Source organism: Pagrus pagrus (genome assembly GCF_965226575.1).
Source record: "Pagrus pagrus genome assembly, chromosome: 8".
Taxonomy (NCBI): Eukaryota; Metazoa; Chordata; class Actinopteri; order Spariformes; family Sparidae; genus Pagrus; species Pagrus pagrus.
In genome coordinates, this window is record NC_140192.1 from 30,081,030 (window position 1) to 30,103,063 (window position 22,034).

Genomic DNA, 22,034 nt, shown 5'->3' on the forward strand with positions numbered 1-22,034 from the left:
CATAATCACTACCGGCTCATGATACTCTGCAGAGCTTTCCTTGGCTGGAGTGACTACAGACTCCCTAAAAACACTGTATTTGACCCGGTGTTGGTGCCTTACGTCCTGAGTGTTGTGTGCCTGAAGCGCATTCTCGTTGGCTTACATTGGGTGTCTCATCACTTGTAACATAAAACATAGTTCATTTTTATTTTTGGTGATCATTGCTGCTCCTACCCCTGTGAAACCAAAAGTGAACGCTGATTCACTACAAAAAAAAACAATTCCAAGTGATGCAAACTCTCGTCACCCACCCATAAATCGCTCAATTACTCCACTTAGCCAACTTATATGCTTATCGAGCATCACCTAAAAGCACAATATTCCAAAAGGTTTTCCAGCAGAAATCTTCTCATGAAACCACACAAACAATCAACAGAATACAACGTTCCATGCACATAGATGAGGTCAAATACACAAAGTATTTAAAAACAATGTGCACTCAGAGCATGGGCTGAGGCGGTCACAGAGGCAATTGAGCTCATCTTAGTTTGATTAAAGACAGAAACTTGAAATCAGACAGTGTGCAGTTATATTTTTCTATTTATAGAAAGGTAAATGGATGTGAAAATATTTCCTTTTATTGACATTTTGTGAGTTTATTTTGTACGCATTAGACTAAGTAGTGAACTCGCCGCTTTTACATCTCCCAGCTGAAACTGCGGGGGCTATCAGACTATCACCTCTTGAGGTCTGAAGTGATATTAGGACACAGGACGAGCTGGGGCTAGCTGGTTCGCATGCTAACTTCATAGACATCTCTGCAAGATAGAACATAGATGTCTTTGACATAACGTTGACACTTTGTTGATAACATTGGTTCACTTTTTGACCATATCTTCCACATTACACCTTAATTTAAACAGGTGATTTTAATTCCTGTGGCTGATTAGAACTGTCTGTCTTAACACTTTTTAACTGTTCTGTGCAGCTCCAACACCTCACTCTGGCATTCTCCTGAATGTACTAACAGGAAGATAGTTTGCCATTGTAGTCTTTCAGTAGTTAGAGAGTTCTAGTTTCCTACAAAGAAAATTAAAATGTATGTTACATTAAATATGTAATGAAATCACTGGTTTGACCAAACAGTGTGTTGTGGTTTGTCTTACTTGGACGGGTGCAGTTATGTGCTTTGGCGTCCCCGATGAAGCCTGGAGCACAGAGCTGGCACTTGGGCCCAGTGGTGTTGTTGATGCAGTGGAGGCAGTGGCCGGTGTCGGGGTGACAGAGCTGGGTGGAGCCCTGAGGGTCTGCATTCCCACTGCAGTCACATGGAACACAAACCTCAGAGGCTTTGTAGAAGCCGGCGCTGCACTTGTCACACTGTGAGCCGCTGTACCGGGGAAGGCACTGGTCACATACTGGGGAGCCACTGGGATCTGCACAGGAACAGACAGACACACATCAGCACCTGACCATTGTTAATGGTGTGGCAACGAGGCTTACTTTCCAGAACGCCACAATGACCTGCTGCTTTATGTTAATCCTGAAGTATAATGTTGCCTAATACTATTCTACCTGAGGAAAAGACAGAACTCAGAAAATGTTTTCTGCTGCATTCCTGTGAAGAAACAAATCTGTAACATTTCCTGATGTTTCCAGTCTGTACTGTATACGTATGTGCTGTACGTATTATTAATTAATGTCTATGACTATCCCTATCTAAAATGCTCCTCTCAAAACTCACCAATAACCTCCACCTTGGTGAATATATATGACAAATACAGAATTATCAATTTGCTATATTGTAAAAGGTAGTTTAAATGGTCAATGTTGTCTGCATGTTCTTCTCCTCAGTAAGACAAACCTAAGTGACACAGCCAACTGTGCCACCAGGTAGCTCAAGATGGCAGTATATCAATCTAGGAGAGAGCTGTGTTCACTGTCTCTTCATAAGGCTGGTTTCTTCCCTGTGGAACTGGGGTTGGATCATAAATAAACACATGTGGTATTTGAAAAGAATTCAGAAAGTAAGAAAGAAAGTTAAGATCCTTCACTTTTTTCCACATTTTGTTATGTTGTTGTCTTCTGATAAAATCATTTTCTCCCCAATCAATCATGAAATTTAGGTGCCTCTTGATCACTTCTGGGATGTTTCTACACCTTGACTGGAGTCTACGAGTGGTAAATTTTGACTGATTAGACATAATTTGGAAAAGTATAAACAAGGTCTCAAAGCTGACAAAACTTAACAGAGCAAACTCAAAGCCATATGTGGAAGGAACTGCAGAGCTCAGAGAGACGACTGTGTTACAGCACAGATCTTGTAAAGGTTACCAAAAAATTCTGCTGCATTGAAAGTTCCAGAGAGCACAGTGGCCTCCAAATTTATGAAGACAAACTTCCAGAAGGACAATCATCACTGCAACACTAAACCAATTGGGGCTTTTTGGCAGAGTGGGCAGACAGAAGCCTCTCAGAAATGTACATAAAAGCTTGCCTGGAGATAAAAAAAAAGAAAAAGAAAATCACCTAAAGGTCTCTCAGACTGTAAGAAACATAATTAATCGGTCTGATGAAACCAAGATTGAACTGTTTGGCCTCAATTCTAGAGGGTTAGGTCTCTAGTCATGCCTGGAGGAAACCTGGCACTGCTCTTCTAATAAAAACCTGCTCCAGAGCCCTCAGCACTCAGGTTCATCCACCAACAGTACAACGACTATCAGCACACAGGGACAACTCTATGAATGTCCTTCGGTATACCTTATACTACCTTACTAATCAAGATGGTGTAATGATGGTAGGAAGGCCCCATTTTTTTCATACATTGTTGGTATCACTCTCAAGTTCAATATTTTTTTCATCATCAAATTTGTCTGCCTCATTGTGGGTCTGAACAACAAAAGGACCACAAACAACCTTAGGAGACTAGGGAAGTCTGTCCACAAAAAAACTCTTTATACATCATTCAGCTTCATTTCAATTGGATCACATTTGAGCCGGATCATTTCTGGTTTCATATGTTACATAATTTCATTTTTCCTGCAACATGTAGCCTAATAAATAAAGAAATCTCATTTCTTCTAAAACATATTCCTTGTTTCCTCTCTCCTTGAATAAAGACGCAAATGAGGGATATGCGGATGCAATTTAAGGAGTTTTGGATGTTTACTTGAACTCAATCTAACATCTCTGGAGAGATCTTAAAATGGCTTTCCATCAGCGGTGCCCATCCAACCTGACAGATCTGTAGAGCAGACTGGCCAAAATCCCAAAATCCAGGTGTCATACCCAAAAAGACTCAAGGCTGTAATCGCTGCTGCTAAGTACTGATTTATGGGTCTGAACATACAGTATTGTCAATGTGATAGATCACTTTTGTCCTTTCAATACATTTGCAAAAGATCTAAAATCCTGTTTTTGCTGTGTCATTATGGGTAATTAAGCGTAAAAAAAACCAAATTAAAACAATTTCATCATGAGGCTGCAACAAAAAATGAAGATGGATACTGAATTAAGGAAAACATGAATAAATGAGTGGAAAAGCTACTAATGCAGATGTTTCTATACAGCTGGTGGGGATTTAACTGGCTGGTGCGGGTCTGTGTATCCACTTGGAGGAATGGGTCACTGCAAATCAATCCAAAGTTTCTTTTCTTCTAAGTGAGATCACATTTAAACATCTCTACCTTAAAGAGTGTGAAATAATGATGTGAATCATTTGCCATGGCCTGCCCATTCAAAAGATCTCAACCCAGTTAAACATTTTTCAGATGTTTGGAGTGATGAGTGAATATCTTTGGGGAGAATGCTGTTCATCTCTCCAGTGGAGTTTCACACACTTGATATCTATGACAAGGACCATCCATCTGGAGGGTCTTGGTGGAACAATGCCTTACTTTATATTTGTTTCTTGTTCATTTGTTATCAATCTGCATAGTAAACTAAATCTCTACTTTTACAATATCTTGTGTATGTACTCATGGCTCTATACGGCTCCATGTATATCTCCTGAAGTGCACGGAACATCACACATTAATAAGGTCTAAAAGTAAAAAGGAGTTCTTATGGCTCAGGTGGAGTCTGAATCGATCCCAGCTCCTTAAGAGGACCATCACTCTTCATCAGCAACACGTGCAGGTCGTTTCTAAGGGTCAGCTTTCTCATAAAACCTCCGATCCCTGGTAATATAATGCCACAACAAACAGGAAGTACAGTGTAACAGTACACTACCCTCAGCAGCACCGTGTTCCCAGGGGGAAACTTCTCAGCAAACCATGTCTTATCTGCAATGGACGAGCATCACATTTTAGCTTTCAAATCCCGTTGTGGAGTCCTAAATAGGCTCATAAATTCTTGCAAATAGGGATACGGGATGGGGATATTTTTCAATTGATACAGATAACTGGTTTCTTATGGCCGATACCAAAAATAATCAATAATTTCATATTTTTATATTTTCTAAAAGAAGTGAACCAGTACTTTTTGTACAGCGAAGGGGGAGATAGGTTCAGATGTAGTGAGCAAAGATGGATGATTTAAAAGGTCCCAGCGGCCAAATTGTGGACGTGTGTGTGTGTGTGCATGTGTGCATTTTAAATAGGTTAACCTAACCCTCAACACTTCAGAAGTAGCCCAACTCTGTGGAGAAACCACAGACTTGGCACCCCTGCTCGCTCTGTCTATAAACGCTGCGGTCCAGTGGTTCCATAGGTGGCCAGATCAGCTATCCAAGACAAACAACAGAGAAGCTCGATAACAACACACGTAGCTCTCTGCTCAGGACGTCTTTACTCCACTATATCTTTACATAGCAAATAGTTAGGACCCTCGCAGAACATATTTTCATCAATAACCGTTGACCCTTATAATCAAGGCACACTCAAGGATCAAGGCATATGTATAAGTGTTCTGTACAGCTAATAGATTAATCAATATGTAGATCGACCAACAAAACAAAAATTAATCAGGAACTATTCTTAATAGCGATTAATCATTTAAGTTATTCTTGAAGCAAAAACTCTGGGGGGTTATAATGATATTTTAGTGTGCAGTTCAGTCTGTATTTACAGGTCTCTACAGACTGGACTCATGTAGAAATGTTTCACAAAACACCCGGTCATTTAAGGGTTAGCCAGTCAGCTGGCAAGAGCATTTCTATTACACAGGCAACCTGCAATCATGCTGTAACTACAAATATCCTATCACCACTTCTATTTCATTCAAAAGACTAACATTGAATTAAAATGTACCATTTTATTTCGATTTAAGCATCTATCTAACCTGACCAAATGTATAAACCTATAAATTACAATTAGTTAAAATAATTAGAAATATGTTTGCAAGTACAACGTGAAAATGAAGGCATCCTTTCAGAGTAGACCAGAGCCTTTCTCCCCAGCCATACCCTCCAGCTCCTCCTGGGGGATCTCAAGGTGTTCCCAGGCCAGATGGGACATATTATCCCTCCGGCATGTTTTAGGCCTGCCCTGTGCCTCCCAGTGGGGCGTACCCAAAATATGTCTACAGGAGGGCACATTCAGGATGCCCAAGGTTAAAGGTTCATATTGCTATCCCCATCCCAAAAAACAAACAAACAAAAAAGCATTAATTCTGGCTTAGTGCCTCCCCAATTAGCTCGGTTAGAATAGCTACTGCAGTGACCCTGACATGGATGTTGTTGAGGGCAGTAGCTCCACGTAGTCTTCCATTGAAAACTGTTTTCTAGTCAAGCAGCTACACTCCAGTCACTGCTGCCCTCATGATGAGGTCAAAACGAGACATAGATAGTTCATCCCACTTGGATTAAGTAAAAACTGGGGCTTGCCTCCTGGAGGCATGCCTGGGAGAGAAGCTTGGATAGGCTTAGCCCTGAGAACAAAGGTGGCACTGCCTCAGTCAATCCTCATTACCCACAAGGAAAGGAATAAGGATGCAGTGCAGAGTCAGTAGCCCACTGGATGTACAGTACATACCATAACTGACTGACCTCTGGCTATAGAAAGTGAAAGCAGTTTACCTAAGATGGAGAAATAATGTGGATATGTACGGTAGACATACTGAGACCTGCTCAATTTGGAAAGTGTCATGAGATGACTTTTGTTGTGAATTGGCGCTATACAAATAAAGGTTGATTGATTGATTGATTGATTGATTGAGATTTGTCAGATAGTGTTATGAATCTTTAGGGGTGTGCAGTTGATTTTGAAGATGGGTTTTGTCTGGGCAATGGGGCCAGAACATAGTATGTTTACAATTTACAGAAACACTTGATTTATATATCATCTATGTAAATAGCAGCTGTTTATCAATTTCAATATGACTTATTGACAATGGTTCTTGGAACTGTGCGTAACACTGAAAAAACAGACTGAATGTCCTTGTATATGTACACATACTAGGCCAATAAAGCTGATTCTGAGAACCACACCACAGCCCTCACTGTTGAATGATTTAGGAACAGATAGCTGCCTTCCAATGGCCTAGATGTTGGCCTCTATCTAGTGTGGTCATGTGACTGTGTTGTATTTCGGCACTGAGCAGGCTGCTCCTGATAAGCATGATTTAACCTCTGCTGGGGGTTCAAAGGCAGTCGCCCTGCTGGGTTATATAACAAGAAGGAAACATGAACTGCCCTGCACTGCACAAGGCCAGAGGACCTGACCCGCATGTTCACCATCGTCCTCCACTTTGCTATGGAACACTAACAAAGGTCTGGTACCTGCAAGCCAGGTAGGCACTGTCTGACACACACTGAAAAAAGGAGAAGAAAAACAGAGAGGGAGAGAAACTAAAAAAAACAAACGCATATATTTGATGAAGCTCAGGCTAAATGAAATGAGCCCAGCCGTCCTTATACCACTGAGTAAAGATACAATCATACATGGATGATTGAACATGTGTGACCCACATTCTGAACTGGTGCAATGCTCCATTTCACCTCTGTGTGTGTCAGTATGGAGGGATATTCAGTTACTGCAACAGGCTCCATCAGCACATTTAGAAAGCATCTATCCTCCAGTGTGGAGCCATGATTCTGCATTGTGGCATCCTCTCATTTGTCACCATTGCAGGGAGGCTGCTGCTCTTCCCGGCTTCAGTCTTTAACATCCTCCACAGCTACACACACTATTAACATAAGAGTAGCTCTTGTGTACACAATCCTGAGCATATTTCTGATTGTGTCGATCTAACGACGCGCTTCCTACTGTGTTTCTGTCTAAACATGGTGTGTGATGCTGCCCATCCCCCCAGTCTGTTGCTGCCTGACTGGCTCTGAAATGGCCCAGCTGTGTTCATGCTGTCCCAGCTCAGCTCAGCCTGGTTCGTGTCTCTTCCTGTCCCTCCCACGTTGCGCAATCTCTGCTGCGGCCCCGGGCAGGGCCACACATAACCTGACAGCCTAAGTGCATCCATACATGGCTGTTGCTATGCAGGCTGCCCCGCCAGTCAGGGGGTTGTCTGGACATGGCGACGCTGTCGACGATTGGCCCAGAAAGGGGAAGGGCAAGGTGAGAGAACATGATGAGGAATAAGAGAGTAGAGTGAAAACAGTGATGTAATGCTGAATGAAAACCTCAATAAGCAGCTTGCAGAGAGGGTTCAAGAGCTGTTTGACATGGATAAGCTGTGATCTAAGCCACTGTGTCATGGTGTGATGTTGGTGCATGGTGAACTGAAACCATGAAAGGCTGAAGACATGCACAACATGGCGTGACATGGCTCTCGGCCACAATATAATTAAGGTCTGGGAAGTAGAGTTAGTCTATTTATGACTGATCATCCTGTTGGCATAATTAAGCCAGATAACCCAAAACTCCTTTCCACCTTTGGTGTCCTGTCCACCAGCAAAACAGTCTGACAAGGTTTGGTCGAGAACTGAAAGAATTAGTCCATTAATATATTAGTCAATCAACGGAAAATTATTTAGCAAAATTGAAACTGTTTCGATAATCGATTGATGTTTTCAGTCCATTTTCAAGCGAAAGCTAAATTTGATGATTCCAGCTTCTAAAATTAGAGAGTTTGCTGCTTTTCTCAGACTCATCATCATAAGATGGGTTATCTTTGAGGTTTGAATTTTTACTCAGATAAAACACGCAATGTGAAGACATCACTTTTGATGACATGTTGATGATTGGGTGATATTGACTTCTTTCTGATGATTTATAGACCAAGTTGATATTTTATAGAAATGTAAGTGGTGTGTATATTTTATCCCAGATGTGTGGCTTAACAGAAGTCATAGTGTTAACTGAAATTATTGGTTGAGACTTCAGAGACTGGTTTTAGCTAACAGCAAACACAGCTGAGCAAACGCAATAAACTGGCAATTCACATACGGCTGCTGGAAACTTAGAGTAGAGTGGGCATTTTCTCAGAGATACAATCTGAAGAACACTGCCTGCTCTAATGAATTCTAGAGTCTGTTGCAACATGTCAGTGACAGGTTATAACATGAATTCAAGAATCCATCCTCCCTCACACATCACAGGGTGATGGTGTGCCGATTTGGGAAATGTTTCCCTCTCACATAATGCTCTATTAATACCTCTTTTTTTAGCATTATTGTTGACCAGGTGCATCGCTTCATGGTTACTTCAGTCATTTTAAAATGAAATTTCAGGCAGTACTGAGGAGGTTTAGGATGATGACAGCGACTGTAGTTCATCCAGATCTCAACCCTATAGAGACCTTTGGCTGTGGTGTGTAAGTAGGGCAGCAGCAGCGGCCTGGAGGTGAAAGAAGTGGGGTCATGTAGAAAGGTTACTGTTAATCCAGGACTGCCTGGAAATAGATCGAAAGCGCTCCAGTCAACTGTTTGGTTGTTTTGGAATTTTTGGATTATATCTGACAACAACATTAATTAAAAAAAAAAAATGAAATAGATAGACGAAGAAGAAGAAGAAGAAGAGGAAGAAGAAGAAGAAGAAGAAGACTACAGTTATATACAGTTTACAAAGACACAGGCCTGAAATACAGACAAGCACACACAGGACCCATAGACATGGCCAGAGAAACAAAACCCTGAGTGCCAATCTCGAAGTACTGTATTTATTGAAACATAGGCAAGAGACTGTCACAATCACAGTCAGATTCTACCAACTTGTGGAGAGTTGATTTATTTTTCCTGCAGTGCCAACCCATTAGACATGTTTAACTGATTTATGAACTATTCATGTGAATGGTACTTGATGTAAAAAAGATAACAAGGTCAACAAATGGAGTTGAATTTAATCTACATCTAAAATTCAGTTCTGCTCACTGTCTGTGGTGGGACTGAGTTGTTAAATGCTGACATGTCACTGTGAACAAAATGTTTCCCCAACCACAGCTGAAAAAAACTCTTTAGACTCAAACAAACATTAAAGACATAATTTGACATCTAATTAATCGAAAAATGCGTTCTGGCAGGGAGGTAGATGAGAAGATTGATACCACACTCAGATCTTTCTGTTTGTATTGTAATAGTTAATTGTAAAGCTTAGCTTAGCTTAGCACTAATATTGGAAATAGAGAAACAGCAGGCTAGCACTGTTGAAAGAGAACGAAGGTGAAGAGGAAGAGAGATACAGACCAAGTAAAACAAGAGTCAACGTATGGGCATTCGCACGATGGAGAGTGCTGTGGTAGTCTGTTCCCTTGCTGATATGTGTTCCACCTTACCACTCGGATGTGAGACGGTCAAAACCGACATTCTTTCTACTTGATCAGTGGATAACAAAATCTTCCTAGGATAGCCATTTTTAATTGCTTATTTCATAACTGTGTGACAGTCTTACCACTTGCACTGTGTTGTCACATATGCAGCACACAAGGTGCAACGCGATGGCTTCTCTCCTTTTCATCTCGTCTCCCGTTGACTGCATATCTCTGATTACCTTGGACAACTGGCTAAAGGTAGAGATATTTACAGCACTGCTACAGTGCAGTTTCACAGTGAATAAAATGTTTTCTAAGGAAAATCAGTGTCAGTGGTTTTGGTGTCAGAAAAAAAGGTCAAAACAGTCAAATTAACTACACTACAGTTTTCATTCTCAGTACACACTGACACTGACTAATGGTGTGTGGATGAAAATGCCTAATCACAGGGTAAGAAACTGAGCTGATGTCCTGATGTGTGCTTGTGAGCAGCAGGGACTGACCGGTGTGACAGGTGCCAGTGGAGGTGGAGTTGGAGCAGGGACATGGTGCACAGGCTTCGATCAGGGCAGTTCCAGGGCCGTGGTAGAAACCAGGCTTACACTCCTCACAGTTGGATCCCTGGGTGTTACCCTCACAGTTCAGACACACTCCTGGAAGACAAAACAAAGGTCACATGATTACAGGGTTATTTCCTGGATCTGCACAGTTCTGTCAGAGCAAGAGTGAGATGTGGTTCTATAACTCTCACGACCTTTATTGTTAATCTCAGGTTGGTCTGTACAAATCATCCCACCAGTGTGAGGTTTGAAAATTTGACTTTCAGTTTTCCTTTTTTTTTTTTCATCAACTAAATTTGACCAGAAACAACAAACTCTATGTGTTCACTGTAGCTAGAGCTTTATTCATATCATAGTACACAATCCTTTATGTGGCATGACATTTATTACCTTTACCTCGTCAGGTTTTCATGTTTCTGTGTTGTATAAATTACATGTCGCAGAAAAAGTGACAAGATAAGGATTTTCTGAGAAATTAATTGGTTATAGTAGAACAAAGAAAGGTGATCAATAAGACCACATTATATTTATATGATTTATATGAAGTAGACTGAGTGGGTCAGACAAAATGTTCTAAAGAAAGTGCCTGATTATCATTCTAACAAATTATGATTAATTGGTTGTAGTGATTTCCATAATAATTGCATAATTAATCATTACAATAATGAGTAACTGTAAATCAAGATATAAATTCAAAGATAATTGCAAACGTGTAGAGGTGGACTTACTCATGGGCCCTGAGCCCAGTACTTTTCTCAGTCTGCATACAGGTGTGTTCAAGGACACTCAGACATCTGAGATTTAAGTGTCAGAGTTGGTTCTACATTCACATGACTTAAATTTAGCATATTCGTTGCCACATTCTTAAATTACCTTGCAATACTGACTAGTGATGATACTGTCATTACTTATGTAAAAAATAAAACTTGGATTTCTCAGAATGAAGTTATTTTTGTAAATGATCATTATTGTAAATAATTGTGACGGTATTACCACTGTTGTCATGGGTTGTCTGTGGTTGTGCCGCTGTGATCATAGATTGCGGTTATGCAGACATGACAGCTTTTACGCAGCTTGTGTTGATAAATTATGGGTTTCCTGAGTGAAATGAGACTGAGTTGAAGTTGATATTATTGTGCTTAAAGTTCATCCAAAAATCTACACACCCCTATGCTGATTTCAAGTCAGGTTTCATAGTCCACAAAACATTTCTGGAGCTTCACAGCAAAACAGAGTGGCAGCATTCTCCTAAACAACGGAAGTAGCTGGAGACTTGTTTTAAAATGTAACCACCACAAAACAAACAAACTGGCTCCTCACAGCTACTTCAGCATAACCCAGGTCTAAGGAATCCCTGAGATCCAAAACTGGTTGGGAAAGACGTTATTTTCATTTTATTCATGGTTGGACAAGCTTTATGGAGCCATTTAATGTTTTCAAGTTGTATTTTTCTGATTTAAAACAAGTCCCCAGATACTTCAGCTGTTCGAGAGAATGGATTTAATGCATTCCGACACCCACATTTAATAGAGCAGGTTTAAACGTGCACTGAAGCTTCCGAGGCAAATATCAAATCATAAAACTGTTCTTGTTAAAAATGCTTCCTGATGATAAACTGTATTTTCTCATTCGCTTTTATATTATTTTAATTAAAAACAATGGGTCACTGTGGACACACTCCACCTCTGTTTTGTTGGAAATGACGTGTTCCTGTCATGTTTATCTGAGCTCCGCAGTGTTACAGGAAACTGTAGATTATGCATGTGCACAATGTGCTCTTGTGTAAGCAGCCTTGAGGGTCAGTCTTTACGGGGAGCTGTCAAACCTGAGCTATGGTAATCCACAGCACTGTGAACACTGAGCCCAGGCAAGGCTACAGCACCCCATCTGCCCCTGCATTATAATGGAAAGACATATGGCTTCTAAAACTAGCCCCCACCACCACCACTCTGTCCCCCTCCACCTTTCCTCCTTCCTGTCACTAGCTGTAGGTTTAGTCTCAAAGCCTGGTTGCTGGGGACATAAATCCACCTTAAATCACACATATACCTGCCTGGATATGTGATATTCTACATTTTAACATTTCACATTTCATTTGCTTCTGATTCAGCCTCTTTCCTGGTCTCCTTTTGTTCCTTCTACCAACTGAATATTACCCGTTAGTTGGGGCTCCACAGTAAATATTTAGAGAAACTGGAGGGTTTGGGTCCTGCCTCAGTCTCTATTCACTCTAGGAGTTAAATATATAGGGAGCGTAATGGAGCATTTCACAGGCAGGTTAAGCTTCAGTACAGAGTCAATTTTCAAAAGAAATGCATGCAGACACAGCTGCTTCATTACATGCACCAACAGATCAGTGACACTGTTCAGGTTTTAGAGGGGGCTCACCACCATTTTCTGCTGTTTGAACGGTACGGTTAGATAATTGTCACAACATAGAGTCTAAAGAGTTTTATTAACATTTCATTTATTTGTCAAATCCAACTTTTTTTTGTTCCTTCACATATCAGGAGCAACTGAGGGTTCAATTTCTTGCTCAAAGGCACATGTAGACAGGAGGAACTGGGGATCAAACCGCAAACCCTGCCACTAATAGTCAGAGTACTCAGATCTTTTACTTAACAATACCATCATGTCAAAATACTCAAGTAGAAGACGAGCGTTTCAGTTACTTACAGTTTTGATGCATTGTGAGAAACGCTTCACGTCCAAGTGCCACAAACACCAAATCTGTTTCCTGTTCCAAATGCATGCTTCAAAAGGTCTCGTGTTCTCAAAACTCTTCATACAGCGGTCCTAATCACATACTGGTGTGAAAAAGCCTCACTCAAACTACTCTCCTTTTTTAATGCTTCATTTAAAACCTGTAGTCATTTCAATGGGACATGAATTCAGTCTGTTCACTGCTCCATATCAAGTCTATGATTTATATCCACATCACACCTACTGTAATATTCTCCAGGGTAACATAATAATAGCAATTTTTATTCATCATCACACTTAAAGAACCTCACCCTATTAATGGGGAGGACAGACCATTAATTAATTGGATGGTCTTGGAACCTCTGCATTGTCCAATATGACACCGTCACAAAGTTGGACAAAGGTTGATCCTTTAAAGAGGTTTCATCCACACACCACTACATCACAGCTGCTGTACCTACTCTCTTTGCAAAGTTTTATTATTCTACTCACCATCAAACTTGTGGTCCTATGAACTTACAGTGAGGACACAAACTGAAGGACAGACGAAAACCCTTACTGTGGTTTTTATTCTAATCCTGTATCCTTTTAAATTTTAGGTAAATCTGAACACTGGAAGCCAGGTTCAAAATATAGCGGTGTCAAATGTTTTGACAATGGGAAATTTGGATACCTTTCCTTATCACATTAGAAATCAGAAATTACTGTCAACAGCCATAAAAACACATTTTTGTGGTGTTTTTAGGAATAAAATGTTCTATAATCAGACTATGAATGATATATGAACAAACCCCTCTGTAAAAACCTTCAGAATATAGAGAGGAATAAAACTGTTTGGTGTATGTGAGTCCTGCGCAAAGATATATCAGATATCTGTCTGAGAGTCTGAGAAAAAGCTCATTTTGAGGAAAAGGCCTTTGAAGATACGTTTTGGAAAATTACATATATTTAGACAAAAAAATGGTTGATGGGTAACCATTGATGACAAACAATTGTTTTCTGTTTTCTGTAATGTCTCCCATTAAATTAGCAAAATAGTACGGTCTACTGCCAACATGTTCTGTGTCCTCAGCAGACTCACCGGACTGTGGATGGCAGTAGTTGGTGTGGTTGTGACACTGGCAGGGCCGGCAGCCAGTGCTGCTGAAGTGGAAGAACCCCGGGTGGCATTCATCACATTTTGGTCCGTACACTCCCGTCTTGCACACACATATCCCTGAGCTGGAAGGGGCAGAACAGAAGACAAAATCAACAGTGTACAAAACACTGAAAGCATTTCATTTCATGCACCAGAACACCAAGCCAGAGATGTGAAGGAGACTGTGTGCGTTTGCTTTTTGGACTGTAGATTGTAGACAGCTGATGTCCAGACTGTCGTGGTGAATCCACACTTGACTTCCTGCAGGTTCTCACATTCATCCATCTGCTTTCTATAACTCTGCTCCAGGTATAGATGTGGGAAGCACCCTGAGTCCATCTAGACAGCTCATATCAGTTTCTCCACTAACATGATTGGCACGTTGTGCATAAGTAATTTTATCTGCACCTAAAGGACCAGTCCACCAAAATCACAAAATAACATGACTTCACATAGCAGTGGTGTTAATCTAGTTATACAGACACTTTTGGTTTTTCTTCGGGCTGGTTTAGATTTCTGCTGCCACAGTAATACAAGATTGTGCAAAGATAAATATGCATGTATTAGATAATAGGCTTGAGTGAGTACTTGTCTGAATCAAGTATATATAAAGTACTATTTACTATTGAGCATGAGTATCATGTGAGTAAAATGTGTGAATATACTTGTGTGAAGTTTAGTCATTCAAGTTTAAAAAAACACTGATCTGAAGTTCAAGGCCTTTTCTGTAAATAGTTCTTTAATAAATAGTTCTGATAAAATTGGTAAATTCCAACCATTCCTAGTAGGGCTATGGATACAGATCGTCTAGTTAGTTGAACAGGTACAGAAACAGATAATGGTGTACTCGCTCATCCTTATTGAATAATCCATAAACCTCACTGCGCACAGTTTTTTTTTTTTAACTGGAAGCACTTTGTATATATATATATACCCCATTAACCACTGTGTGTATCTATATAGGGATATAGTTACAAACAGGGTCCTCCTGAAGTGATGGGAGCTGAATGGCACTAAAAATACTCTGGACTCAGCCAATTACTTGCCTGGCGCATTAAAGCAAAGGGAAGAAAGCAGCTCCAGTGATTCTAATTAGTGCCTCCAGTGATTTCAACACACACTCAAACAGAAAGTGTGGAACATTTATCTGATCCCTGATCAGTGCAACCATGGGATGATCTGTACGGGTGAGAGAGCTGACAGCTACAACACAAGAGTGTTGTCTGACTTTTATGCCAGTCATCCATGTGTTTGTTTGTGAATGTATAGCTAGGTACCAAATCGCAGCAATTAGGGCTTCAGGTGCATTATCACCGACCACTGGGCAGGAACAGGGCTGATCAACATGTAGACAGACCACAATCAGATCTATGATCTGGTCAATGGAGTTGCATTTATGTGGCTAGGTGTTAACACAAGATTTTGAAAAAGCCCCTGGATGTTCACATTTCTAAGTGCCATAAGCCTACAAACCATACTGACATTTCTACAAAAGTCATATCATATTTAGGTAACATGTTTATGACCTGACTTCCATATGAGGAGGTGGAGGGGATGGTAGTGGAGTTACAGGTAGGCAGTTTGAGAATGTGTTGCACAATTTGTAAGCGTGAAACCACTGGATATTTTTAAAGGGACCATGGGACATCACCTGGCAACAAAAACAGGTATTTGAAGCCAAACAAGACATTTCCCTGACGCTAACCAAGTGGTTTTTGTGCCTAAACCTAACCAGAACATAAGCACATCGATGTGACGACATAAAAATAAAAACTGAACCTAAAAAACATGTTAAGTTGCAACATAAAGAAATGTAAAGTTTCAAACATACCTTTGGTTTACGTATATTGCCAACATTTATTCTGGCGACTGAGTTGCTTATTGCACACATATCAATAACAATGTATATATTAGCTGATAAAGTGCAGTACAAAAAAATGCCACACTATTTAAGTACATATTGTGGTCCCAATTCTTCAAAATCTGCATCAAGATTGTGTTTATGTTTAAAAACATATTATCGGCCATAACATCATACAATTTTTTTTCCAGTCCAGCTATAAATAGAGCTTAACACAATAAATCATAGCATAGAGCATAAAGGCCTTTTATTGGGCTTTATGTGTTTTACATAACAGTGTATAAATGAATAATCCAGCAATGTGAAATCCAACTAAATTTGAGGTCTTCAGCAATAATACACACATGACTTCTTTCATTTGTTAATGTATCTTTCCCAGGTTGGATATGCTAACTGCCACCATCCTTTGTGGCTGGTAAATATAGTAGGAGCATGCTCATTTATACATGAGGGATGAGAGATTTTATTTGTTCCCAAAGAAAATTCATCCATAGCGCTTTGATCCCATCCTACACTCAAGGTAACTTCCTAGTAAAGTGCAACACTAAATCAAGCCTGATCATCCCTCCAACCCAGACAATGGACTCCAACAACCATAATCTGGGGACAATAACTTCAAAACAATTGAAGTAAATCAAGAATGACTGCGAGCACTTTCCATGAGCATGTGCGTGGGTATTCACACAAACAGGGCTTTGTTTAAACAACTGCACTTAATGCAAATGAAGAGGCCCACAGCAATGCTTAGTGGGGCGTGGGCACAGCTGAGGACAAGGCTGGGAGATCAACAGTCCTTATTATTCTGACTACACACACACACACACACACACACTGACCCTAATGAAATGAAGTCAGAGAGATAATGTCCAACTGTCACTGACAAAAAAAAGCAAAAAACCCGCTCACCCATACTCAAGTATTTCATTTTAAAATCTCATCATCACTCATTTCAGTTATGTGCAACTGCAGATGATTTCATCCTTACAAGTTAATATTTCACACCGAAGTTCAGAGGGTCGGATCATGGTTACAATATTGATCAGCCTGTATTTCACTTATTTGAAATAACTGAAACTGAAAATGTTTCATTTGTTTGTGTTGTTAAAGTTACTGCACTGTCAGCAATGCTACATTTTGCAAAGCAATATTGGACAAATGTCTGTTATGTGAGATGACAGATGAAGTTCATTATCGATCAATATTTACCAGAGCCAAAAGTAAGTTCTTCAGATATCTTGTTTTGTCCTACTAACAGTGTTAGATTGCACACATTGACAAGGGTACTGACCAGCTTAACAACTGCTGAGATTAATTGGGAATCCTCATTATGCTGTAATGAGAAACTTAATACATCTGATGCTGTTTTATTGATTTATTTTTATGTTCAAGCAAAAGATTATGTCCTTATTACCTGATCAGCAGTGAGTGTAGACAGGGAGAGGCTTAAAGCTGGGATCAAGCCTGTAGGTAGAAGCATTTGAAATAACTTTCATTTACATATTTTAACCTCATTCTCATTAGAGAAGGAGCAGTGATGTGATGGAGAGGCAACCTCTGGGAGTGGTCCCTGTCCTATTTGTCCTTGCTGTTTGTCTGATAAATATATTTATGAGGATTGAGGGTTTCTAGGCCTGTGACTGGTTGATTAACTATTCTGAACATTAAAATCTACACATTGAAATCCTTCAGTCCGTGTTAGTTTATAAAAGGCCTTCATCAGATTATATGATGTAGAGCTCCCCCACTGTTGTTCAAAACTTGTGGCTTATGTTGTAGACAAAAATGAAGAAAGAAGATCTGTGTAACTTGATTACTGCAGTGATCACCTTCCTTTATCTCTGGGTGCACTCTGAAGTCCACCAGTCACAGCGCCGTTTGTGTCAGAGTGCCAGGGTTTCTGCACCATCTAAATTCAGTATACAAAGAGCGCGTGCCACTAGTGTGACAAGAAAACAAAGTAGCATGTGTGCCAGACAAAAGACAATGCTGAACACGTGGCCGGGCATGGCTATAACAACCTAATATACTATCTCTTCCAACAGCCCAAAAAATGTCAGGACTGATGTTGTCAGTGTAATTGACAATGATACTGTCATTGTCTCCATTTACTTTTTCCTAGTACATGCTGGTACAACTCATCCTCAATAAGCAGTATGTCACCACCTTTAGCCACACTGCCACTAAATGGGTATTATGGATCAAATCCTCGACCACCGTATAATCATACTGTGATGAAGTATTATCACAGTATGATTATACATCATGATGATAATTACTTGGACAATCAATTAAGGAACTGTTGTTAAAATACAACCAGACAGGAGTGTCTAGTTTGGGTAAATACAGCTAAATAAATTGTGACAAATCAGGGTACTTCCTTAAATTTATGCAAAAATCATGTTATAATAAAGCTCAACAACCTAATACAACCAACACTGTCATCAAAGAGAGATTCTGACAGATTGGTTGATTATAAATCAACATTTTTATTGCTTAAGTTGCAATAATATCGGTTTCTGTAGTGTGCAATGAAACAGTTAAAACAAATCAACAGCATCAGTCCTCCTCCTCAGCTCAGATGATTCACAACCTACAGGTACCGCTGGTAGAGGGAGGAGGGGATGGTTTGTCTCAGCCAGAAGCAAAGTTTACAAGAGTTTGACAAATTTTGAGATACTGGTATGGGGCAAACTAAGCTAAACAGTTGCTACACACAGACAGCTTATGTTAAAGTGTACCACGACATTGTTTGTAACATTTCGCTAATAACCAAGCTAGCTCACCGTGCTATTTCTTTTTACAATTATTGAAAAAAAAAAGCAGATTAAATAAACAATGAAGCTAGCGTAGCACTCAGTAGAGTTTAATTCAATCCAATCAAGCCTTATCCAATCTGAAAAAAAAAACATTAATCCACTCGATCTGGATATTTTTTGGATCTGCATCAAATTGTACTCATTCATAGATACCAGCCACCTAAATATGCCTGCCTATATATCAAGATCAATGCATAATTCACTTAGAAATGAACAAAAATGCCAACTATCTTGATGTTAAAGAAAGTGAGAAAACCTTCTTGGATCCTCCCCTTTATCCGGATCCACACCAAAAGTTAATGGGGTCTATTCTATGTTGTTGTAATCCTGCTCACAAACCAACCAATCAGCAAACAAGCAGACACAGATGAAAACATAACCTCCCTGGTGGAGGTAATAATTGTAGGTTACAGCCCTTGTTGACATCATTATCACACAACCTTCCAGTTGCTTCCTTGATAAAGACTTGATAAAGAATGCTACACCACAGTTTGTCCCACCAGGGATGTTATTCGACATGCAGCATGGATCATCTGTTGCCTTTGATTCAGATGTTTCTCTTGCTCAAAATAGAAACCTTTAACCTACAGTTAATCATCACTGCATTTGTAAGGATTTGTAATCATGAGTCAACATATTTGACATTAGTCCCTCCTACGCAGCCACTATATAGATCAACAAAATTAAGACTTGTAATGAGTTAGCTGTAATATAACACATATTTCATGTGATGAAGGCTGGAAACCCATCTGGTCTTAATCAGCTAGGCAAAGCAGGAGATTAGCAAACAACTAATAAATGACGCAAGGACAGTCCTTTAATGCGCCACAATGGCATGTTCTCTGTTCTGGCAGTCAGTCTGACACTGACCTGTGACAATGCAACACAAACTGTCATCTGTGTCTGCTGAGCCTTCATCTTCAGCTCAGAAATAAGACTGTAACTTATTAGAGAAATGTGTCATTAATATCCAGCCTGCAAACCCAATAGGCCCACTGTTGCCCCAGTAGCGGGATGACTTGAGGACAGGATTATTATCTTGGATGTATGGAGGTGAGGCTTGTGATATGCTGAAGCCTCCTCCCTTTCTGATCAGTAATCCTGGTGTTAATGTGTGCTCTCTTGGCCAGGAGGAGGGGGTTGTTATTGTTTTGGTGTGATTTCACTGCACTGTGCTGCTCAGATCTGCATGTTATGTAGGTCAGTATTACATGGGCAACAAAGCTTAACCCCATTCTGCGCCTGCCGCTGAAACGCTGGCCATCAGCTGTGACTTGTGTCAGATGAGAGCAGACAGTCGCAAACATCCTCTCTGCAACAGGGAAGGGATCACCAGGTTAATTAACAGTTTAATGGCTGGCAAAAATTCACAGAGAGCCACACTTAGCAGGTTTAGTTGCATTGCTGGGTGTGCAGCCAAATCCTGAAAGGGTGTGTTAAGCAACAGAGCAGCATAACTTGTGATCTCTTGTCCATTGCTACTGGCTCACACCAGGCTCTGCTGGCCTCAGTCCCTTACACAAGTATTAACAGGTCCAGACAGAAACTGAGCCAGTTTACAGACAAAAGGCTAACAACAGTCCAAGTTATGTAACCAAAGGGGACACCTGTAATGTTGTTTCCTAGCTTGTTTATTTTAATTACATAATGGATTTGTAGAGTGTGATCCAAATACAGTGCATTTAACAGGGTTAGAGAAATGTTCATGTTTCCGTAAAGAGCTCAAGGGACACTGAAGCATTCCACTAAAGACTGCAAAAAACATTTTTTGTGGTAGAAAAAGTCTCGGCATCTAAATGAATAATTTACAAAAGCATTACTGAATAATCACATAAATGAATAACTAATAGGCATTTAATCAAAGGGCAGTATCAGCCACGTACATCCGTGTATCCGTACAGAACACCCAGCCACGGATGGGGCAGTGCAGTCAAGTAGTGACTGCAGGTCTCCTGAGTGGCCATCAGTCAGGAATCAGACATGTGGCTCACCCTCTGCAGTCCTGCAGTCCACTGCCATTTTCTGATGACAATGGGGTGTTGTGAATCGGCTCACTGCTTCCACTTGATTAGGCAGCAACACCTGTCCAGTCAAATTCTTGCATAAAAATGGATGATGTTGCTTACATTCAGGTTTAAAACTGCAACTTTGTTGCTGGAACCTGCATAGTAGGTCATATGTTTGATCTTTGAAAGAATTTTACAGACTTTTTAGACAGAAATAGTAATTGCAAAATGATGAATTCAGGCTTTTTTCTCCTGTACAGTTTCTCCAAGCAACCTGATATAAAGCATCTATATACCAGTAATAATGCTTCCCGAAAATAAAATGAATTAAACTACAAGGAAAAATATTATTTTTGTAATTTCTCTCAAGTATTCATATTATGGGCAAATAAAATCAAGTAACATCAAAGAGATATTGCAATCATTGCAGAGTAAAGATACATTTAGGGCAATGATGTATCCACTGCAGAGTGACACATGATGCAGAGGCGGAAACATCTGCACCCACAATCAATATTTCATTACAGACTCTGGCGCCTTCCATACAGTATTGTACAAAGAAATGCCTTACAGACAATTCCCACAGGAGCTGACCCAAATACAGCAATGATACAACTGTTATGACAGATACAAATGGTTAATACGGTTCTTTTGTCAAATATTGGTATAACCTAACCAACAAATAGGGAAACAGTGCGTGTCCATTTTACATCACATGATTTGTAGAATGACTGCAGGCAGAATGCCACACTTTGACAGAACAAGAGGAGGAAATCTTGTTAGGGTTGCTTAGAACATTGAATAAGGATGCAAATACATGTGTCACTCTGTTTTAAAGAACAGCTAACCCTGAAAGATTTCCATTAGTCTGGTTTCAGTGTAGTCCAGGAAAATCGGACAATTGAAGATCAATTCTGCAATATTTATTTGATGATGTGCGACTGCACATGATGTGAATTGCCCATTTTTTAACAAAGTTGACCCAGGACACGCAGGTGTTTATGGTTAGATCTAGTGTACGTATTAACTGGAAATTTTGGACATGGTTTCCAAACAATGAACCCTGATGACCTTGGTTATCCCCTGCCTTTCCTTTAGCACAACCTTTTATGGTTTTTAGTGAGATGTATCAAACACTAGATTGCCATGAAATATGGTACAGACATTCATGTTCCACGTAGTATGAATTAGTAATGTAAGTAATAACTTTGCTGATCCTATAACTTTCCCATCAGCCTCAACATGGAAAACATTATCAAAGACATCAACATGTCATGTTTAGCATGTTAGCATGCTAAGCTTTGCATTTAGCCCATGGCATTGCTGTGC

The 22,034-nt window shown here is 40.1% G+C and overlaps 1 protein-coding gene across 1 annotated transcript in view; it reads right to left on the reverse strand.

Annotated features, from left to right (window-relative positions):
• The window catches only part of LOC311261635 (multiple epidermal growth factor-like domains protein 9), a 37,367-nt gene that overhangs the window by 3,105 nt on the left and 12,228 nt on the right, over positions 1-22,034 (reverse strand). Inside the window, exons 3-5 of the mRNA XM_084360451.1 lie at positions 13,966-14,105; positions 10,125-10,274; positions 1,149-1,418 (exon numbers count right to left, since the gene is read on the reverse strand). Of these exons, the coding sequence (XP_084216577.1) occupies positions 1,149-1,418; positions 10,125-10,274; positions 13,966-14,105 (560 nt within the window). The remainder of the gene's footprint in view (positions 1-1,148; positions 1,419-10,124; positions 10,275-13,965; positions 14,106-22,034) is intronic.